At 36.2% G+C, this 20,131-nt stretch overlaps 1 protein-coding gene and 1 long non-coding RNA gene across 2 annotated transcripts in view; both read left to right on the top strand.

Annotated features, from left to right (window-relative positions):
• Window positions 1-1,570: 1,570 nt before the first annotated feature.
• Window positions 1,571-8,517, top strand: LOC128467118 (uncharacterized). Its single transcript, XR_008345687.1, has 4 exons — window positions 1,571-1,692; window positions 6,728-6,778; window positions 7,890-7,913; window positions 8,482-8,517. It is a non-coding gene; the product is annotated as an uncharacterized LOC128467118 (long non-coding RNA).
• A 5,166-nt stretch (window positions 8,518-13,683) lies between these two features.
• Window positions 13,684-20,131, top strand: part of LOC128467647 (mucin-2-like) — a 37,994-nt gene continuing 31,546 nt past the window's right edge. The window contains exons 1-5 of the mRNA XM_053449323.1: window positions 13,684-13,728; window positions 15,296-15,503; window positions 17,257-17,376; window positions 18,106-18,226; window positions 19,395-19,533. Coding sequence (XP_053305298.1) covers window positions 13,684-13,728; window positions 15,296-15,503; window positions 17,257-17,376; window positions 18,106-18,226; window positions 19,395-19,533 — 633 coding nt within the window. The remainder of the gene's footprint in view (window positions 13,729-15,295; window positions 15,504-17,256; window positions 17,377-18,105; window positions 18,227-19,394; window positions 19,534-20,131) is intronic.

Raw genomic sequence — 20,131 nt, 5'->3', positions numbered from 1 at the left:
TCTTAAAGAAGAATATCTTTTACTTTATATACTGCATAGTTAAAGCAATGGAATTTCTTGAAAGTCAACGTATTCATTGAATACGAGTCATACAGGGCCATTTGAACCATTCTCGTGGAACAAACTTGCCAGGATTGCCCCTGTCTAATACATTATTATGACAGTAAGTAAAGACTCATGCAGGGTTACTTGCAATCTCCCACCTTAGTAAATAAACCCCCATAGATTATTTAGTTTTACATATTTTTTTTAGTGAAATCCCCAAATTGTACTTCTGAATGGTACCTTTCCTCATGTTGGACGGCACACATGCAGCTTGTTGTACCATTGTATCTAATTACCTCCTTTTCTGTATTCTGAACGAATATACTTCAACCTCAGAAATCATTGCCGTGTTTGCAGGCCTCATTGATCTAATATAATAGTTTAAATTGTAATGTTTCAACACAGTCCAAGTTGTTTAATAACGTGTTAATTTGTTTGCCAGCTTGCAAGTATAACCACAATGGAAGACCCAATTAATTTAGCAATACAGTAACATAGCCATTTATATTTAGTGTGGCCAGATGGGGAATAATACTGTTGATATGTCAACGAACAGGATTTTTTATGCGTCTATTGAAACAACACCTTTACAAGATATTGAATGGGCTAGACTGTGGATTTGGGTGGAGTTTGAAATAAAAAAAAAAAAAAGAAAATTAAGACAAAAACCAAACTTCAAAAAGTAGAGTTTAACAACTTTTTGTTCTCTCTTTCTTGCGCACACATTTTTCTTGTATAGGCACATACAATGCTGTATAATTTGAACAATCGTGAAGGTTGTGAATAGCACCAATTATCCCTGGATTACAGTTGGAGGACCACTGCTTCTGTAGCAAATCAGTACAATCGCAGAATGGTCTTTTGCACCCAAAAGTCTGAATGGGGTAATCATCACCCATCTTGTGGAAATGTATTTTGGGAGAAAAGTAGGGTAAGTGCACTGTGGGAAATTTTTCTATGTACTAGAAATTAAGTCATGGGAAAAAAAGATTATTGGGTGGATTTGACATTTTAGCTGGAACTACACAAAATTATATATCCGTGGGGTTTGGAGGAGGTGTTGTCCCAGTGGTGCATAGATTAATCATATCCACCACTCAACACATTTATTTTATTATCTCAATTATATTAAGAGAAAACAATAAATGATGCTAATAAGTGATACCGCACCTCTAGAAGGGTGTAATAGATAGAGAAAGACGTAACTTAAGCGTTGTTCCCTCATACTGTTCTGCAGAAATGAGCCTATTTTCCCAGCTTCTTAGCAAACAAGAGGCCTAAAACATACACATTAGCACTATCACTGCCCACATCCTGGTTTGGGTAAAGAAATTCAAATAATAGGTTAATGTGTTTGAATAGATTAAATGCATTAAGCATTTTCATCATTGATGAAGGTTGATAAGAAAGAAATCATAGTTGGTACATCCAAGAGTCTAAGCATAGAGGGTGGTGCTACAAAATAATATATAAGTTCTGAGATTGTCGTTAGAGTTTTTTAACACATCCTGGGGCAGCAGCAGAACTGCCATTCTCACAGCTGCCTTCGGACCACGGATTAAATAACAAAGGATAGCGGGGTGACTCCTAGGATTACCATGTTCTTCTCTCTCATTCTCTGCTTCAGCACTTTGCTGGGGTATGCAGGTATGTAGCAACCATCCTCAGGATATCATGACTACCAGACCCACAAACACATTCATTCCAATGGATGTTATTATACAGCATCAAACATACAGAGGGCACTGATCCTGTGCTTCACTATAAGTGGATGTCTAAGATCTCTGGCCAAACTGTATTGTAAGGTACAGTAATTATTATTGTTTCCATAAAATCAGGTTACAAACCCTGGTTGACACTACATTGTTTTGTTAAAAAAAGATGCTCGATGTCCTACAAGATTTCAAAGGGACAATTTATTATTTGCAGTCATTTGCTACATAGGTTTCTTGTTGTGTGTGCTCTTGTATTGCTACAAGCCTCAAGTAGTATTCAACCTCATGTTGATGCGTCCCATTATGGACGAAACAGTTGTCCATGAGTGTTGATCTGGCTTCTGCACCTCCGTCCCAGACTGCTTTAAGTAGTTCATGTATAAGGTGGGTATAGAGGCAAAAAGGAGATCATCGTTGACCTTATTTACATATACCTAACCAGAATCTCTTGGAATGGTAACATTACGGGATTTCTGTGGGAAAAGCAGATCTTCTGGCTTGCTTGGTGGATGTGTGTTTAATAATGCCTCTGTTACTCCCTTGTTTGAAATTGACATTAAAATATCAGTTTTCAATGTAGGAGTACATTAATTTAGATTGCTATTCACATTTAACAAAAAAGCAATTTCCCAATGCTTCATATAAATAAAGCCCTTTTGGGGTTTATTTTGTTTACCCTCTTATAGGCTATTGTGAGTAAAACATGTCAGCCAGTATGTCTTTCTCAGTTAGTCTTTATGAATAATATTTTGGGAAGTCAGACTCATAAAACCTCTTACATAATCTTAGTAATACATAACACATGAACAGCAATGCGTTCTAGAACTTCTAGACTCTGAAGATATAGCATAAGATTTAGAGTTACAGAGAACCTTTGAAACACTAATCCATACACATCCATACATTCATATATACTCTTAAAAAAGTTGCTTATGTGCTTTCAATATTTAACAGAAACATATATTTTTATAATATATTCCCCATAAATGTTCTGTGCTTAATGTCCTGTCCCTTCTCCGGAAAAGATATCAGTTCACTGATACCTTTCCTTATTAGATACTCGGCTTTCTTCAAAACTTCTAAACATGCTTTATTACCGAAGTTTGAAAATTGTATGTATTATCTTGTTAACACACTATATAAAGGCAGCTTTTATTAATTTTATAAAGGGAATGTAAACATGCATGGGTTTGGCAGAATGGTTCTTATCTTCCGTCAAATTCTGTTTCTATGTTAAGCAATGGACTCCAGTTTGTGTTATTTGCTTCATTTGTTGGAATGTAGAACTGAAAATGCTTGTGTATCGCAGTCAAATGGGTTCCAATTACTATAAATTTCGATGCTAACATAACAAGCTTCAGCTGCCTTACATAAATCACAAACACATAAATAGATCGGATATACCATGCTGCTCTGATTGACATCTTTTATCCTTCTACCTGAACCTTTTGCTTGCAATTCTACATATAGACATAGTAGGTGTTTTTCTAGATTATGCATCCTTTTATGTAAATGTGCTTTACATAGAACTTTTCAGTTTTGTGTACCCAGTGTTTTTTTTTTTTAATTTGCGGCTTGACCAGGCCGATTGATTACATTTACCTGCGACCCCCAAGCTGATTTAGCAGCCTTTCCCCTAGCTTGTGAAATGCCAAACAACACCTGAATACTCAGTAGTGGCAAATCTGGGGTCTTTAGGTTTGTGTTGCTACTAACCTAATAAATAGTGTGGGTTTTAGAATGTCCCCACCTGACCGCTATCTTTTTAGATAACCCATACATTGGTTTGCAGTCGTTTTTACATGCGTATAAGAAATGAGCCTCGGAACTGCAAGGTTAAGCTTTTTCTGATTTACACATCAATCTGAAATCGGATTGTACACTAAGAAATATGGGGCTTGCTAAAAACTAGAGCCTATGTGTCCTCAGGACACATAGTACAGTTTGAATTTGTGACTTGTGTGCCTATGTTCTTGGCCATGGAAAGAAACATAGTGAAGATGCCACATTTACAGACTAACTGATTTGCATTAGCGTGTATGCTTTCAAGACTACTTAGGACTTAGAGTTTCTTGAGAGTTCTATAAACTGTTAGGAAAGCCCGTTGCAATATGTTTTTTTTTTGTTTTCTAAACAGTAGCATTATCTATAAACTTTTGAAAATACTAAGCGTGCTTTTTTCTTATGGTATTATTATTATATTTTATTTATTAATTGTTGACATATTCCGCAGCACTGTACAATTTGGCGATAGGAGGTTAACAAATACATAACAAATGTAGATTCAGACATACAGATACCTACAGGAGTTGAGAGTAAGCTTGCCTTACAAGTTCCTGGTAAGAATGGTGGGCTTATGAAGACCCCGCTTGTGAGCTTACAATCTAAAAGCAAATATATAGGTGGCTTAGACAAAAGGGAGGTTAAAAAGAGCAGTCGCTCTCGTGTTGCAGTTATAAAGGGGTATAGTAGTCTTGGCAGGGTACAAAACAGAATGTATATATAAAATGAACCTCTAGAGGTGTAAGCAGATGAGTTAGAGCTTAGGCAAGATGGTGGTTTTCATAGCCCTTGTACTGTTACAGAAAATCTTTATATCTTGCAAGTATATTCAATAATCACACAAAGACTGTATCTGGCTATATTTTTCTAGATTTGCTGTCTTTTTTAGCTGCCAGGGGGACATCAATATGTCTATTGCTCACTATTTACAAAGATTCCAGAGTGAACTGAAGAATTCCTGCTTTGCGCTTTTGGTTTATAGTCCCTTAACTACCTATTACTTTAAAATAATGTGGAGTCCTTATTGAAGCAGAAGTCTTTTATTGGTCCAACATAGAAAAAGACCTACCATTACATAAACTGTTGGAATCCTAGATATCTCTTCTCAGATATCACAAACAGTAATTAAAGGCAAAGTCACTTCCAATGTACTGTAAAAACATGTGGATGATTAAGGAAAATTTTGTTTTTACTCTTAGTTAATCCTCCTTGGTCATGTGTTGACATTTCCGTTTTAGACAAGACACATTTCTAATTTATAATCAGAACAATTGGTCAGACTTAGCCAAATACAGCTTTATAATTGGCCCACATCAATCTTTCCCAAACCAAATGAATATAAATGTTCATACTTGAATGCTCGAGGTCACAGCTCATTCAATGTGTACTGGGTCATTTTATGCAAACTATGTATGTAGATGTTAATGTGTAACATCAAACCCTTTCTTTGTTGTTTTTTGTGTTCCCCCCAATCTGGTCATTGAGCTCAGTTCACCTTGCTTACAGTTTAAGATTGACCCAAGGTCTTGATTGGCCATGAATTGGCATGTGTGGTGTCAATGCTCCAAGTTCACATCACATTGGTGAAAAGATTTTGGAGACTAGCTCTGATTCCCCAAATACTTCTGGGGTTCCAAATCTCTAAAATGTGAACATTTTATAAAAAGTTATCTATAGATATAGAAGGACTTTCATGTTTTTATAGGAAGCATCAGGAAGAGATATAAGGACCTGTTAAGTCAAGCAGTAGTGGTAGTTCTAGGAAGCAGTTATATGGAGTTATAGAGAGAATATAGAACCATAAATAGTATTTTCAAATTAATGTTACTAAAGCATTAACCAACTTACACATGTCTAGTACTACATGTAACACAATATCCTTACTAGTATTTGAATAAACATATATATATATATAAATATCAGCACCTAGATGACTTCTAAATACAAACTACTTTGTTTACCTCTTTAACACAATTTAGGGGAGAGGGGACCATCAATTAGTGTTCCAACACTTAAAAAAATAAAACATGATATTCCGTCAAGATCTTTAAACAAGTATAAGCCATGAGAGTAGTTCCCAAAGAAAGCGACATACTGACTCCCTAATAAGGGGATGTCATTATGAATTTAATAAATCAGAAATGTTTTGCTTTATCAGCACCACTGATCTGATGTAATGCTCATCACATCGATAACGACAGTGGGGATCATGGGCCCTTTTAGGTAGATCAGATAATACTCCATGAACACCTACTGAACTATGAAACCACAGCTCCCATGTGGCCACCTTGGGATATATTGAACTGAGTGCTGGGATATGATTTCATATTGCAGTGGTCGGCTCTATAAATATTACAAGGTGGCAAGATGGATAAGGTCGGTGGGTGGTCATGTCTCCAGCCTATATCAACCATGGTTGTAATTGAGGCGTCTTGCTTAGGGCACCTGGAATGCTTGGTGTAATGCTTTGTGAGCTTTGGATTCATATAGCTATAAGAAAAATGTTACAATGCTGCAAAAAGACATTATCAAATTAATACATGCTACTACCCAAAGATATAGAATTACAGACATTCATTTGAAATAATTTGGTTGCCAGGTGAGCATCTCAGGTGGACATTTCACATCAAAGGAGAATATTAAAGCATGTGTGTAATTTCTTCAAATTATACATTTTAAGGTTTTAATACATTAAATGAGCAAAAGCAAAAAGGCTTTTATGACCAGGGTGTGAATTTTCACTGGAAAATGTCTACCCACCACCTGTTGGGAGGGGAATGTAGGGATTATTATTTTAAATAATATTTTATCCTCCCCATCAGACAGCACATCGGACGAAGGAGGAGTTAGGCATGGGATGGTTTCATGCCTGGCCATATGGTAAATCCCGACATATAGGTGTTTTTGGTAACATCGGTTCTTAATCCAAAAGCTGTGGATAGTTCCCTTTTAAAATAAAATATCTGGATTTTGTGTGGGTCATGTTTGAGGTTAATTTGCTATGGAACGTTTAACATGAAATCATAGATACAGCAGCCATGTAACGCTGCGGCTGGGGGGCTGTTCCATGAGGTCTCTAGATGCTCTTTATCAACTCAATGTGCAATATGAAAAAAATCAAACAGTATGTATATTGTAATACTAAAGTAATAGTAAATTTTAACTCATTCCAATTCTTCACACAGCTACCAATCATGAGGAGGTTGCAGTTGTGCCCGGCAATTTTCTTAAATCAGGTAAATATAGTGTATATTTATATACACATAATAAGTAGTGGTATTATGTGATTATTATATTGTGATTATTATATTATCACAATAAAATAGTTGTTATAAATTACTGCTGATAGGTCTGTTATTTGAATTATAATTACATAATAAAGTATCATACTACTATAGCTATCAACAATCTTGACAATAATTGGTGTTGGATGTCCTGGCAAGTGCCTTGTTTTGTAGGACTCCTGAAAGCTTAGCATGGGCAGTGCCTAAATCAAGCATTAATTATGCCAAAAAAGTAATGAAATGGGGCAATATGTGATGAAACACCCAGTGGCATCATAGCTACAGTATATGACATTGTTACACGTAAAATAAAAAAAAAATCCCAGTGTGGGAGAGTTGAAGATTTCCACACCTTGACTTCACTATGAACTGTGATGGAGACCAAACCCGGGTCAGTGTGGCTGATCCTCCCACTATGATTATGCTTTAATGCTATGGTGTAGGGGCAGAAAGGTTAGACTTGTTTCTTGGGCTTGAGAGAGTGGCGGCTGAAAATGTGTTATTTAAGGTAGAAGTTTCTTGGCATGGGGGTGTAGAGACTGACACTGCACGGTGTCATTTACAGGTTTCTTGGTTAGAGAGCATGGAGGCTGATAATGTTTTAATACAGTAAGGGGATTTAAAAAAGCATGGGCTAGGCATTTTGCTTTCCTGAACCGAGAGACCAGGGGCTAAATATGGCCTGTGTTTTTACAACAGGAAAGCAGGCAGATTATATTAGTGTAACAGTCCTTATCTGCCATCAAATTACATGTTTCTGTGTAAGGTTTGTTGGTCACTGTTTATATGGAGGCTGTCTATGCAAGGTTTCTTGGCTTGAGAGTGTGGAGATTGATTTAATATTTCTTGTACAGGAGTTGTACAGGAATTGAGACTGAGATGCCTACTAGCAATTGGCTATGGTTGTGATGGAGCACTGCGTACTCTACCCAGCGTACTAATGTACTCCAGTTATTTCATTGTTAACAGAAGTATTAGAATAAAAGTAATGTGTGGCCTGAAAATATGAAAATATACTGCATGCCTTTAACATTATCTAATAAAATTGACCTTTTTTTTACAGCTTCAGAATCACGTGCTCAACTAGGTAAGACAAATTTAACGTTGCCTCTTTTCCTTCCTTGGACCACTTTTGATTTGGTTTCTGACTACTGCAGACTGGGAACACCCCACAAGAGATGCTCATCCAGCAAAGCTGGTGTCTTAGAAGCAGGACAAATGGGCAAGCATACGGTTCTGGGTGACTTTGACAAGAGCCAAATTGTGAAGGCGAGACGAGCAGAAACCTTAACTCTTAAATTCTAAATAGTCCCCCCCAGAAACATTTAGTCGAGTCAAAGGTAGCCTCATTCATGTTTCTTTAACACAAAAGCTGATTCTGATGACTTTCTCCATGCATTTACAAGGAAAACCTTTCATACGAATTCAAGTACATATGATAGAAGGAGTGTCCCTTTAAGCAGCAGAGCATCTTTCAACACACCAGCAATGGTATTAAAACGGTTTGCTGGTACATACAGCACATCTTCTTAGAAATGGAAGAGAAATGCCCCATGTGACTAAATGGGATAGTCAATTATGATAAGCTATGTGTAAGCCCAGTCTTAGTTATTTCCTAAGAGCAGACATTAAATTTCTGTTTTTCTTATTTTCAGTATTTCAGCAGTACCTGGTTGCACTGTCGAACGGTAAGTGATCGGCTTCAATATTTTATAACCTCACTTACATCGCCTGTTACAGTATTACTCTAAGCATGGTTGGCGTTAAAGACCGAAGCAGTTACGATGTCAAAAATGGCAAAAACTTATTTTACACAAAAAGACATTTTAAAATTCTAGAATTATGTTCAAATACACTCTGTAATCTGGTAACATTGTAGACACTGACTGAAAATGTAAATCTATAGAGATAGCTTTAAGAAACAAAACTGCCATGCAAGCTGTATGTTTATATGCATTTTTTTCATGGGTAATTTTGAAATGAAGCAGTGTGATGGACTTTTTTCCTCTTTGGACATCAGATTAATCAACCCCTTTTAATTTACTCTTTCATAGATACCAATGACCCAGCGGCAGCAGAGTATGATTCCCTTGACAGTAAGTGTGTTATTTGTATCAGAATACAATTTAAATATAAATGTATGTTATTTCCAAATAATACAGCGGAAGAAAAGCATACCATTGCTGAACATGTTTTGGGGTGGTTAAGCACCTTTTGAATAGCTCCAGCAAAGTGTCTGTTTATGTGCTGGTCAATGAAGAGTTAAATTTGAATACTTTCACCATGTGTGGAAAAATGCAGTGCAAACATACTGTTTGAGAACCGGTTGCAGTCCTTTTGGAGATGCCCCTTTGAACGTTATTTACACTTTGGCCTCGAGGTATTTTTATCTGCAAATCCCAACAGAAACATGGTTATACCGGGACCTGTGGAGTACAACAGCCTTATTATTAATTGTCAGAAAGGCCATTGTATTATATTAAATCTGCCCCCCCCCTTACGAAAAATGACTGCAGTTTTTTTCTGAAGTAATACTGCAGTTTTTTGGACATGAAAAACTGCAATACTGCACTTTTACTGCAGTATTACTGCACATTTACTGCAGTTTTACTGCATTTGTACTTCACTGTACTGCAGTTTTACTGCAGTTATTTTTGTAAGGACGTCCAAATGCAATAAAGCTGCAGCACATTGAAGTACAACTGTAGGTTTGCACTATAGTGACGTAAAAGTGCAGTAAACGTGCAGTAAATGTGCAGTAAAACTGCAGTAAAAGTGCAGTATTCCAGTTTTTTCATGTCCAAAAAAACTGCAGTATTACTTCAGAAAAAACTGCAGTAATTTTTCATCCTACCCCTAAATACAAATGTTGTGCTTATAAGGTAAAATGGAGGTAGTTGATAATTCGAGTCATCTGATCCAATATTACTAAAACATGCATCCTCAATACCTAATCTAAAGTCTTGTTTTGAGTCATGAAGCAGGGTATGTTCTAGACACCGATGATATTTCATCTCAGTAGATCTGGAGTATAACAAATAAAATTATGCTTAGTGATTCTCCAAGTTCAAAGATAGACAACAGCCTCTTGTGATGGAAGTTTCATTGAATGCTCCTTTTGAATTAATGACTCCCATAAATCCTGTAGCTAATGTTTTGACTACTCGTGTTCTAGATTTTTCCTTATGCTCTCGTGATAGAAATCGATTTGCTGGGTGCTTCAGAAATCTAATTTTGCGTTTCCCTTCACAGATGACATCAATATTGGAAGTTTGGGAGTTGCACCTGCCAATTTTTCAAGTTGTAAGTTACCTCTGGTTTATTGTTAAGATAATTTGGCATTTTTTCAGCCATTCTGTACTAAAAGTCATGATTTCATACACTTTTATTGTTGTTTTTAATTTTTTTTAAATGTTAATATTTTTACTTTCACGTTAAATGCATATTGGAGTCCATTTTGCATGACTTCGCTGTATTTTACTGCCTGCAGATCAGCACAAGAATTATTGTTATTGGAGTTAGAAGATGGAACTTCTCCTCTAAACTTCATATGCAGGGAGCATACCTCAGTATGCTTCTTGCACATGCTCAGTAGAACTTAGTGCCTCACTGCAACTTGCAAATCTAAGTCACCAAGCTTATTTGTAGTAGACAAATTCCTATTGGGATAAGCATCCCTGACTTCCGTTACATTATATTAGTCTGGCATATATTAAATAAAAACTGAAGAAATGATTATAACTAGTACTAGCGTCCAAATTGGCATATGCAATAAAGAAGTAATTTGTTCTTTGTGGATTATGAGGAATTATAAACTATATTTATGTATTTATTGGCAAGTTTGAGAGAGTTTGGAGAACAGTTTATATTGTACAATGGAAAATATTAGCAGTCACCATAATCCCATTCATTTACTGGTTTATAAACGTTCACAAAGACCAATAATGTGGTAGGGTCAGATTTCTTATGATGTAATTTAGATCTGACCATATGAGATGTCTGTACACCAACATGATGATAAAAAAAATAATTAACTCTTTCTTAACGAATCATAAAGTGCAGATTTATATGAGTTCTCTTGGTTTTCTTTGTTGTGTAATTTCTCAAACCTCAAAAACCAAATCTGTGTGATATTTTGATGAGGAGGACATACCAGCTAAAACTGTATATTTATCAGCAGACTGTGAAAGTTTATCAGATTTAAATGATAATTAAAAAAAAAACGTTCAAACTAAAAACTTTAAATTGTTATGCTAAGGGAACTTTGGGCACTTGTCATGCGCTAGGCAGCTTTTTTTGTCTATATTGTAGGGTCAGCTCTGCTAATTCCCTGTCTCCTGATTTCTTTATCAGTAATGAATAATGTACATGGGATTAATAAGATACAAATGGGTTAAAAAATTGGGATGTGGTCAGGTTCAAGATGGAAAATGTACTAAACACAAGAGATTGGTAATGCAACTAGGAATATGCTATTAAAGTGTGTTGAATGCTTGGCAACTTAAAAACCAAATGATGAAACTAATTATTATCTGTATATTTACTTGTTCCACAGCATCTCATAAAGGCGTCTGTTCAACATGGGGGAACAGTCATTTCCTCACCTTTGATCACGACATCTATGAGTTCAGCGGATCTTGCAACTACATCCTTACTACTGTTTGCAACAGCCTCGCTCCTGAATTTAACATTCAAGTGCAGCGAGAAGAAGGAAGAGACATCACCAGGATCATGATCCAAGTGGGAGCCATCAATGTTGTGGTCCAAGGAAACACAGTCACTTTAATGGGGAGGTGAGTTTTCTAAAATATTGGTTTCAATAACCCTAACCCTAAGTATAGGAGATGATGTGCCATTTTCCTAAATCCCAAAGTAACCAGTATTCGTGTAGCCGCCATAACTATTTGTCACAGGGTTATCATGTGAGGCATTATTTCTCTATATTAGGTTGTTGCCTTATGCATACTTTAATGGGTAGGGTGATCATTATCAAACTCACTCCTGGACAATGTATTGTAGTGTAATTTTATGAAATTCCACCCTTAATATAACATAATATTTGATGAATATTTTCGTTGGTTTCATGTCAGTTTACATCTCACACAAAACAAAATTATTCCCGATGACAGTATAGATGAAGTTCTAGTTCATCCCACCAAATTCTGTGTATACTTTCAGAGAAGGGTTTATCATAGGGATTTCCAGGCGCTGACACACCTTAGTCTAGGAGTAAATTCTGTAAAACCACTTAGATAAATAATGAAAAGATGATTCTTTGATTTGAATATAAAGTGGTTGTTACTGTAAGGGCAGCTTGTCCGAGGCTAATATGTACATGATTTCTTTGGGAATGATCAAAGGTCTGGTTAGCCAAGGTAATAACAAAGTTCAGATATTTTACTATACATTATACAGGGCCAGCAAAACAGAACCTCTTCCACAAACTCTACTGACAGCTTTCCCTGTGTTAAAAAAAGGCCCAAAGGTATTCCAATGTATCTAGTCTTAATTACATTTATCAATGTTTACTACAATCAACAGTTTGCGCCATGGGTAGAATATTTTAGAAATGTTGTAGTTAGTTTTATTGTTCTGATGTATTAGGAAGTATTTATAACTTTGTAACAACAGTTGTACTTTTGTAATGTTTACCAATTCCTTTTTTTACCGCCAGGACAATAACTTTGCCATATTCTACAAACGGTATTGAAATTTCCACGACCGGTGCTTTAACCAGGCTATTTGCTAAACAGAAGGACTTTGAGCTTATAGTGACATGGAGCAGTAATGGTCTTATGGTAAGTAATTCATATTTAGGGACACTGTAAATGATGTAATAAAAATAAAATGTAATGTTACAGTAACAGTCAGCGTAAAAAGAGAACAGTTTTGAAGATATATTCATTAGTTGAAAAATCTCCAGCTCAGTGAAAGTAATTCTATCTAGACAGACATCCCGAAAGGTATTTTTCAGATTACAGTGATTGGTGCCTATGGGGTGAAATGTATTGATCTTTCTTTCATACATACATTTGTCTTTCATAAATAACTGAAAGGGTGGTTATTATGGGGACATTGGCAGCCAAAAGGTTCATTTTCTACCAACGGGCTTGACATTTTCTATCCTTTTAAGCCTGTTTGCATGAAATACTATACAGTACTAATAAATATTTTTATGTTCCAATAATGGATAAGAGATAAGATAAGAAAGATATGTAGTTGTTTGCAACCAGTAAGCTGGAGATCTGATACACAACTTGATGTAAGCTTATACATTTCAGCAAAAGAATGTTGGGTTGTGTTGATGTGGATATTAGAAGTTTTTAATTGCACGTCTTATCTTACAGGTGGAAGTAGACCAAAGATATATGAACAGGACATGTGGGCTATGTGGGAACTATAATGGAATACACAAGGATGATTTTGTGGTGGATGGTAAGTATTCCAACCCTCTTGCTACCATGTTCTTGTTTTATTTGCCTTAATTGCACTGGAATACACCTATTAGCTCAAGTAGAACGTTGCAACAAGCGTCCCATTAGAGTCCCACAACACAGGTGCTTTAGGCAATCAGGAGACCAGATGCTAGGGGGTGCTCTTGGTATAATACTGTCCAAATACAGAGCAGTCCAGAGTACAGATCAGGTCTCGGTCGAAGGCCTTCTCACTCTCCATGCGTCCTTAGTGATACTGAGTGCCAGGATATGTTATGTTACCTGGCTCTTGGCATTAAGTGGCTTCATGAAATGTGAGGGATTTGATTTCTGGCCCATCTAAGCACAGATAAGTTGAAGGAAAGTGGGGTAAAACTACAGCTGGCCCTGCTTCCTGTGCATTTTTTGCATCTCCAGTACCAGATGCTGATAACATGCTCACAGTCCCTCTCTAAAGTCATTATCAAGGTAACTAATCTCAGTTGTGACATTGAAGACCACAAACGGACTACAAAGTGCGTATAAACAAAAACTTGAAGGAAAACTGACAAAATCAAAATGTATAAGTCCACATCAAAATATGTAACAGTACAAAGTACAGGGTGTCTCATGGACATTGATCAAAGTGAATTTAACAACCTTTTGTTTCTTTTCAGGGAAGCTTCTGATGCCTTATCAATTTGCTAATTTGCACCAAATTGATGATCCTAATATAATATGTCCATTGCAAATTCCTAAATCACCAGCTGTACCCAGCAGCAGATATGTAAGTATATAACTTACTTTATTTCATGTTGCATTTTTGTTTTGTATGGCCAATATTCTTGGATATTTAGAGAATGTTCCTAGGCTATGCAAAGCTAGACCAAAAAGATAAACCCCTCTCCCACTTGTCAAATGTCTTTTTTATTTAAACATACATTTTTATTAATCTTTTCACTATAAAATTAATAACATTAAAAAAGGGAAGAATATCAAGAAGAATATCAATAATTGGAATACTCCTAAGGGGGTACATAGTGTCCATGAGTCTTTTGATGCTGAATTTCTCTTATATTTAAACATATTATCCAAAATGTTTGTAATAATTGGGTTGGATATACCTAAATCTTTAATATAATTTGGGTTAGTCCAATAGAAAAAGAATGGGTCTAAGTTGTGACATTTCCATCTCTCATAGTTGTACCAACCCCGTTTAGCATCCCATGGCCGAAAATGGCCATACATACATATTTTATATAAATTGCGTAAATTAGGAAAGTTAAGCCCACCCTGAGGAAGGCCTTATTTAATATGGAGGGATTCTTGATTTCTTCCCCATCCAAACATATGAGGAAAACTTGTTTCAAATTGATTTAAAATCTTTATGGGGACTGGAAGTGGAATAGTTCTAAACAGATAAATCAATTCCGGGAGAACATGTACTTTTATGTTATTTAATCTACCTAACCATGATATTTCGTGTAGTTTCCATTCTATGAATTGAGTTTTCAAAGAATTAAGGAAGTCTGTGTAATTCATGTTTATTATATCTTTAAGGTAGATTTTGATACCTAGATATTCAATACAGGAACCAAAATCTTAGGTGTAGCTAGCTTCTGCGTATAATGAGATTTTGTGTTTGTGTGGGCCAGTTGTTATTCCTTTAATTATGGTACATTTTATTATATAACTTGTCTGTCATCACAAAAAGCCTTCTGGCATCTAGAGTTCTTCTGGGTAGACATATTTACTTGCAGTGTTGATTATCATAAACTACTAAATCTAAATGACCCATTTTTATGAGGAATAATTACATTTATGCAATATCACGCCTTCTTCCACAATCTTTGTGATTGTCCGAGACAGAAAAATACCTTTCTTTCTGCGATACTGTTACCAAAACAGGTCCTTAATGTGCATTCCTATGCTTTACATAAATAATTCTACTATGGAAAATAGAGGCTTTAATTAAACATGTAACATGTTATAAATAATTATTCTGTTGGTGAATAACTGCAGCGTATGACTATCCTATTTCATTTTTTAAATCTAGATAAATCAATGTTACAAGCTTTTGGATCTGGTGGGAAGATCCTGTCTGGTGCCCAAAACACTCTTTATTAAGCGCTGTCAGCAGGACATGCAGCATTGTGCCACACCGGGAGATAAAAACTGTGCATGTGCAACCCTTTCCCAGTACTCGATTTTGTGTGCCATGGAATCTCAACCATTAAGTGATTGGAGGACAAAGTCTCTATGTCGTAAGTGATTTCATGCAACATGGAATATCGGTGGGATCTTTTAATGACTAACATTGCAGTTTTCAAAACAGAGGATAACTGCATTCAAATGAAAAGGTCTCATTTATTAGTAAAGGAGACCAGGACCATGCATGCTCAAGTAGGTTTAAAAAGGTTTAAGAAGTGTAAGCAACATGATTCCACCATTCACTCTGTACATTTAAAGGGCATGCTAGCCTTCTCTTTCCCAGAAGGGTCAACAGGGGAGACTACAAAAGTTCCTACTCATTAGGCCCATGCCTGAAACGTATTTATTGTCGCAATCCTAGAAGGAATACTGGGCCAGCACTTGCTTGCACTCATTTCAAGGTTAATAGGAAGTAAGGTTACACAACTGGCTGTCCGGCAATCTTCTTACTCCTAGCAGTTGGTGGATTGGTAGTTTTTTTCCTATGATTGTTAATGGTTACAGTATGGAAATCATCAACAGCTGTGGCCTTGTACCACCTCAAGTCACAAATCTGTTTCTGAAGCTTTCATTGCTACAGCCTCCATAAAGTGATGTCCTTGTTAAGGGGAAACTGATGCAGGTCATGATGCGGGTCATTACCAAGGCCAAAGAAGTTTGGTATTACAGCTATCTACAGATGCAATCCTTAAATGGCTTGGACCCTCTCATCACATCTTGTCCCGAACTTCAACCTGTGGTCACTGTGGTCAATGATAAACAGTGATTGATTTGATTTTAATAATGGTCTTGAACTATGGGAAATTCAGCACCATTTCATAGCCACATTTTCATCAAAATCATTTTATTATTCAATAGTTTTGCCTTAAGTACCCAAGATGGCCACTTTAGGAGTCCAAGATGGCTGGTCCAATAGGTTTTAGTAGAATTTATGCCATAGTCATACCATATATATATATATTACCACTGGAATTATACATGAACATATTGTTAAAAGACTAGACATTTTAGAAAAAGCAATTAATTGATAAGGGATAATTTCCCTTCAATGTTTTAAATAGAGAATGTGAAATAATGAAACAAAAACTAAACTCAGACTAAGTTCCCATGGCAGATTGTAACATGATATACACTGAAGTGACCTGTGAATCACAAACTATTTTCTCTCTAATCTATAACAATAGAAATTACCACATTACATTTCTGTATGATTTGCTGCTTTGTCTGCCCTAGTTACTGTAGCATACTATTATATTGCTTTATTTCACAATATGTCATTATTTGTCCAATTTCCCGGACATCTGTGTAACATCTATGGGTATTGTGACATAGGATACCCTATTCCGTTTAACCCTTTTACTAAATTAGACACCCTGTCCCAATCCCAACAAAAACTAGAAAATGGCTGTACAAGTCATTTATTTATGAATTAAAGCTAAACAAATGCTCTGCCATTTAAATACAACCTCATTATATTGATAGATGCTCACAAACATTCTCATTAGGTACATTTAATAAAAATCACTTACAAAACGAGCACTAGGGTGAGATGGTGGTTATGTGACTTGTTAAATCTCAAGCTGGGGGCCATATTTGCTTCTAGGTAGTCAGGCACAATCCCATGGCATCCTAGACAGGGATGGATAAACAAATATATGGCTCTTTGCACACATGTAGGATAATTGGGAAATACCAAACTTTTCTAATGTTTTTTTTTAATCTGCATCCTGCATGGATTTTTTTTATATATAAACTTATAGTTTTTGAATCTAAGTTAGTATAATATTTTTCTGCTTTCCCTTCTAGCATTGGAGACCTGTCCATCTAATCAGGTGTACCAAGAGTGTGGCACCTGCAACCCAACATGCTCTAATCCTCACTACAGCTGTACTTCCCATTGTGTTTATGGCTGCTTCTGCCCACCAGGTAACCCAATAATTACTTTCATTATTAATTTGCTGCCTGGAAACATATATATATATATATATATATATATATATAAAGTCCAAAATTAACAATTGCACTCCAAATGCCAAATTTCTGCCCGGTGCCAAATAACTGCAGCAGTAAATAATATAAAGTCCAAAAATAATTACCGGCACTCCAGGGACTTTGCAAATGACCACACAAACAACTTCGGTTTTTAAGTCAACGTTTCAGTCTTGTTTATTACAGACTTTCATCTGGTTATGTCCTGATGAAAGTCTGTAATAAACAAGACTGAAACGTTGACTTAAAAACCGAAGTTGTTTGTGTGGTCATTTGCAAAGTCCCTGGAGTGCCGGTAATTATTTTTGGACATTATATATATATATATATATATATATATATACAATACACAATACTTTTTACAATTACGTAGCATGTGTATTATTATAGGATGACTTAATAGTTTCTGTTATTTTGTATTATTAATCTATGAAGTGCAGACTTATTGTGCTGGAAGGAAATACTAGGTGTTTATGTGGTATTTATCATTGATGCCAAATGGAGTGTAAGCTTAGTGTACATAAGTATAAAATGCAAGTATTCTCTTAACATAAATCTACTGTACATCATTAGGGTATCACAATGTAACATCTTGCAGTGATGTAAATACAGCAAATGCAATACACAAGTAATTCGACATTATCATACATAATTTCCCTTCCTCAGGTACTGTTCTTGACGACCTGTCTAAAAACCAAACCTGTGTCCAAATTAATGATTGCCCCTGTGTTATTAATGGAGAAATCTATAAGCCTGGAGATAGCGTCCGAACTGACTGCAGTATCTGGTGAGTAGAAGCACTTAGTGACTTCGGCTGAGTTCAAGTGCTGGCAGTGAAGCAGTGTCATGGTGATATTCCCTTGACAGGGCAGCAGTACAGTGATGATTAATAAGGACTATTTTTATTTCCCATGGACCCTTGTTCTTTTACTACAAATAAGGCTTATTGGACCTATTCATCATACATTAATACAATGGTGCAGACTGAGAAGGCCAAATGTCATATAAAGGGCCTCTTCACTAACAGCTAACATAAACTACTACTACCTACTACTAATTTCATTTTATGACATGCACTAGGGAGTTTCCTGGCTCATTTCTGCATTGAAAAATGCTGAGGTCTGTAATAACTGGTTTCTTGTGAATTTTGCTTCCAAAAACACTGTTGATCTCAAAGGAGATCCAACTTGGTGAAGTCTGTAAACCATGAGTGAGTCTACTACTTGCAGCACCTTTGGTTGGCGTGAGTGTGAAAAAAGCTAAGACCCCTAAGGTCCATACTGTATACAAACAATTACTAGCCACTGAGTTTGCTCATTTGACTGCAGAAACATGGACCTTGTGCTGAATGGACCAATGACCCTTATGTACCAAGACTGATGTTTAGAACTGTGAGGGATCTTTAGTCATAGAGCTGTCTATGGCTATTCAGTGACACATTATATGAACTTTAGTAATGTTATGGCTCATTGAATACACCCTTCCCAGTGACCACTATTGTGTTTATATGTCCCACAAGTTGACAAACAATCCTTACCCAGCAATCAGTCATGTCATTTGCTGCTTTGTCTGGTTTCAGCTACTGTGACAGCTTATATTTTCTTTATTGTATTATTATTTCACAATATGTCATTGTGTGTACAACTTCCTGGATGTACCTGTCACATCGGAGGCTATTGTGACACATGCAGTGAAAGTATGCCAATCTCTTCATCAAATCAGAAAACAATGTTCCTGGCAAGCAATTTTTGTACAATTACTCCAGTCCTGCTGTTGTATAGCATTGGCAAGCTGGACCATTATTGGGTTTCAGGACTCCTAATACCACTTGAATTGAGAGGTTCTCATATTGGCTTACATACACCTTTTAACCCGTATTTTGATCCAGGGATGCAATTTCAAAACTGAGTCACTGCAAAATGTTCCTCATATATCTAATTTTATAAATCTCACAGCCAATGCCAGATGGGTCAGTGGAGCTGCAAAAACACCCCTTGCCCCGGGAGATGTGCCATAGAAGGTGGATCATTTCTAACTACCTTTGACACCAACACATACCGATTCCATGGAGTTTGTGTCTATGTTTTGGTCACGGTAAGTCAGCTGGAAATTGGAATATTCTTAAAGCACTAATATGTTTAAAGAATATTACAGTACCCATGCAGAATACATGCTCAAACGGATGTATGTATAAAGCATCATATTATTGCAAATCTACACAAAATAAATTTATAAAATGCTGCAGGGAATGAACCCCTTAATGACAACGCCCGTACATGTACGGCCTCAAAATGCATTGTTTTCAATGGGTTTAGGGACCGCCCATTGTCCTTAAGGGGTTAATAAATATTAATAATTAATCATTTTTCAGATGACTGGCAAAGGATGGATCCATGATCCTAATGACAATATTTGGTGTTAAGATGGTATAGGCTTCTAGGAGCCTTCAAGTCAAGTCTCTCATGGTGGTTTCTACCAGTTTACCACCATTATTTCATATTCTATATTTCATATACTTCCTACATTGTTAATGTGGAAGCAATCACTATAGATTTTAGCTGTTTTTAAACTGTTGATCACAGCATGTTGCTCCCATCCCCATTTCAAGATCTATGGTTGAACAGTCAAAGAGGCTTTTAATGCTGCACTTTGTCAAAATCACATCTGATGACATCAATGTTGGAAAAAGCCA

Source organism: Spea bombifrons, chromosome 10 (assembly GCF_027358695.1).
Source record: "Spea bombifrons isolate aSpeBom1 chromosome 10, aSpeBom1.2.pri, whole genome shotgun sequence".
NCBI lineage: Eukaryota > Metazoa > Chordata > Amphibia > Anura > Pelobatidae > Spea > Spea bombifrons.
This window is presented reverse-complemented; position numbering and strand designations above follow the sequence as displayed.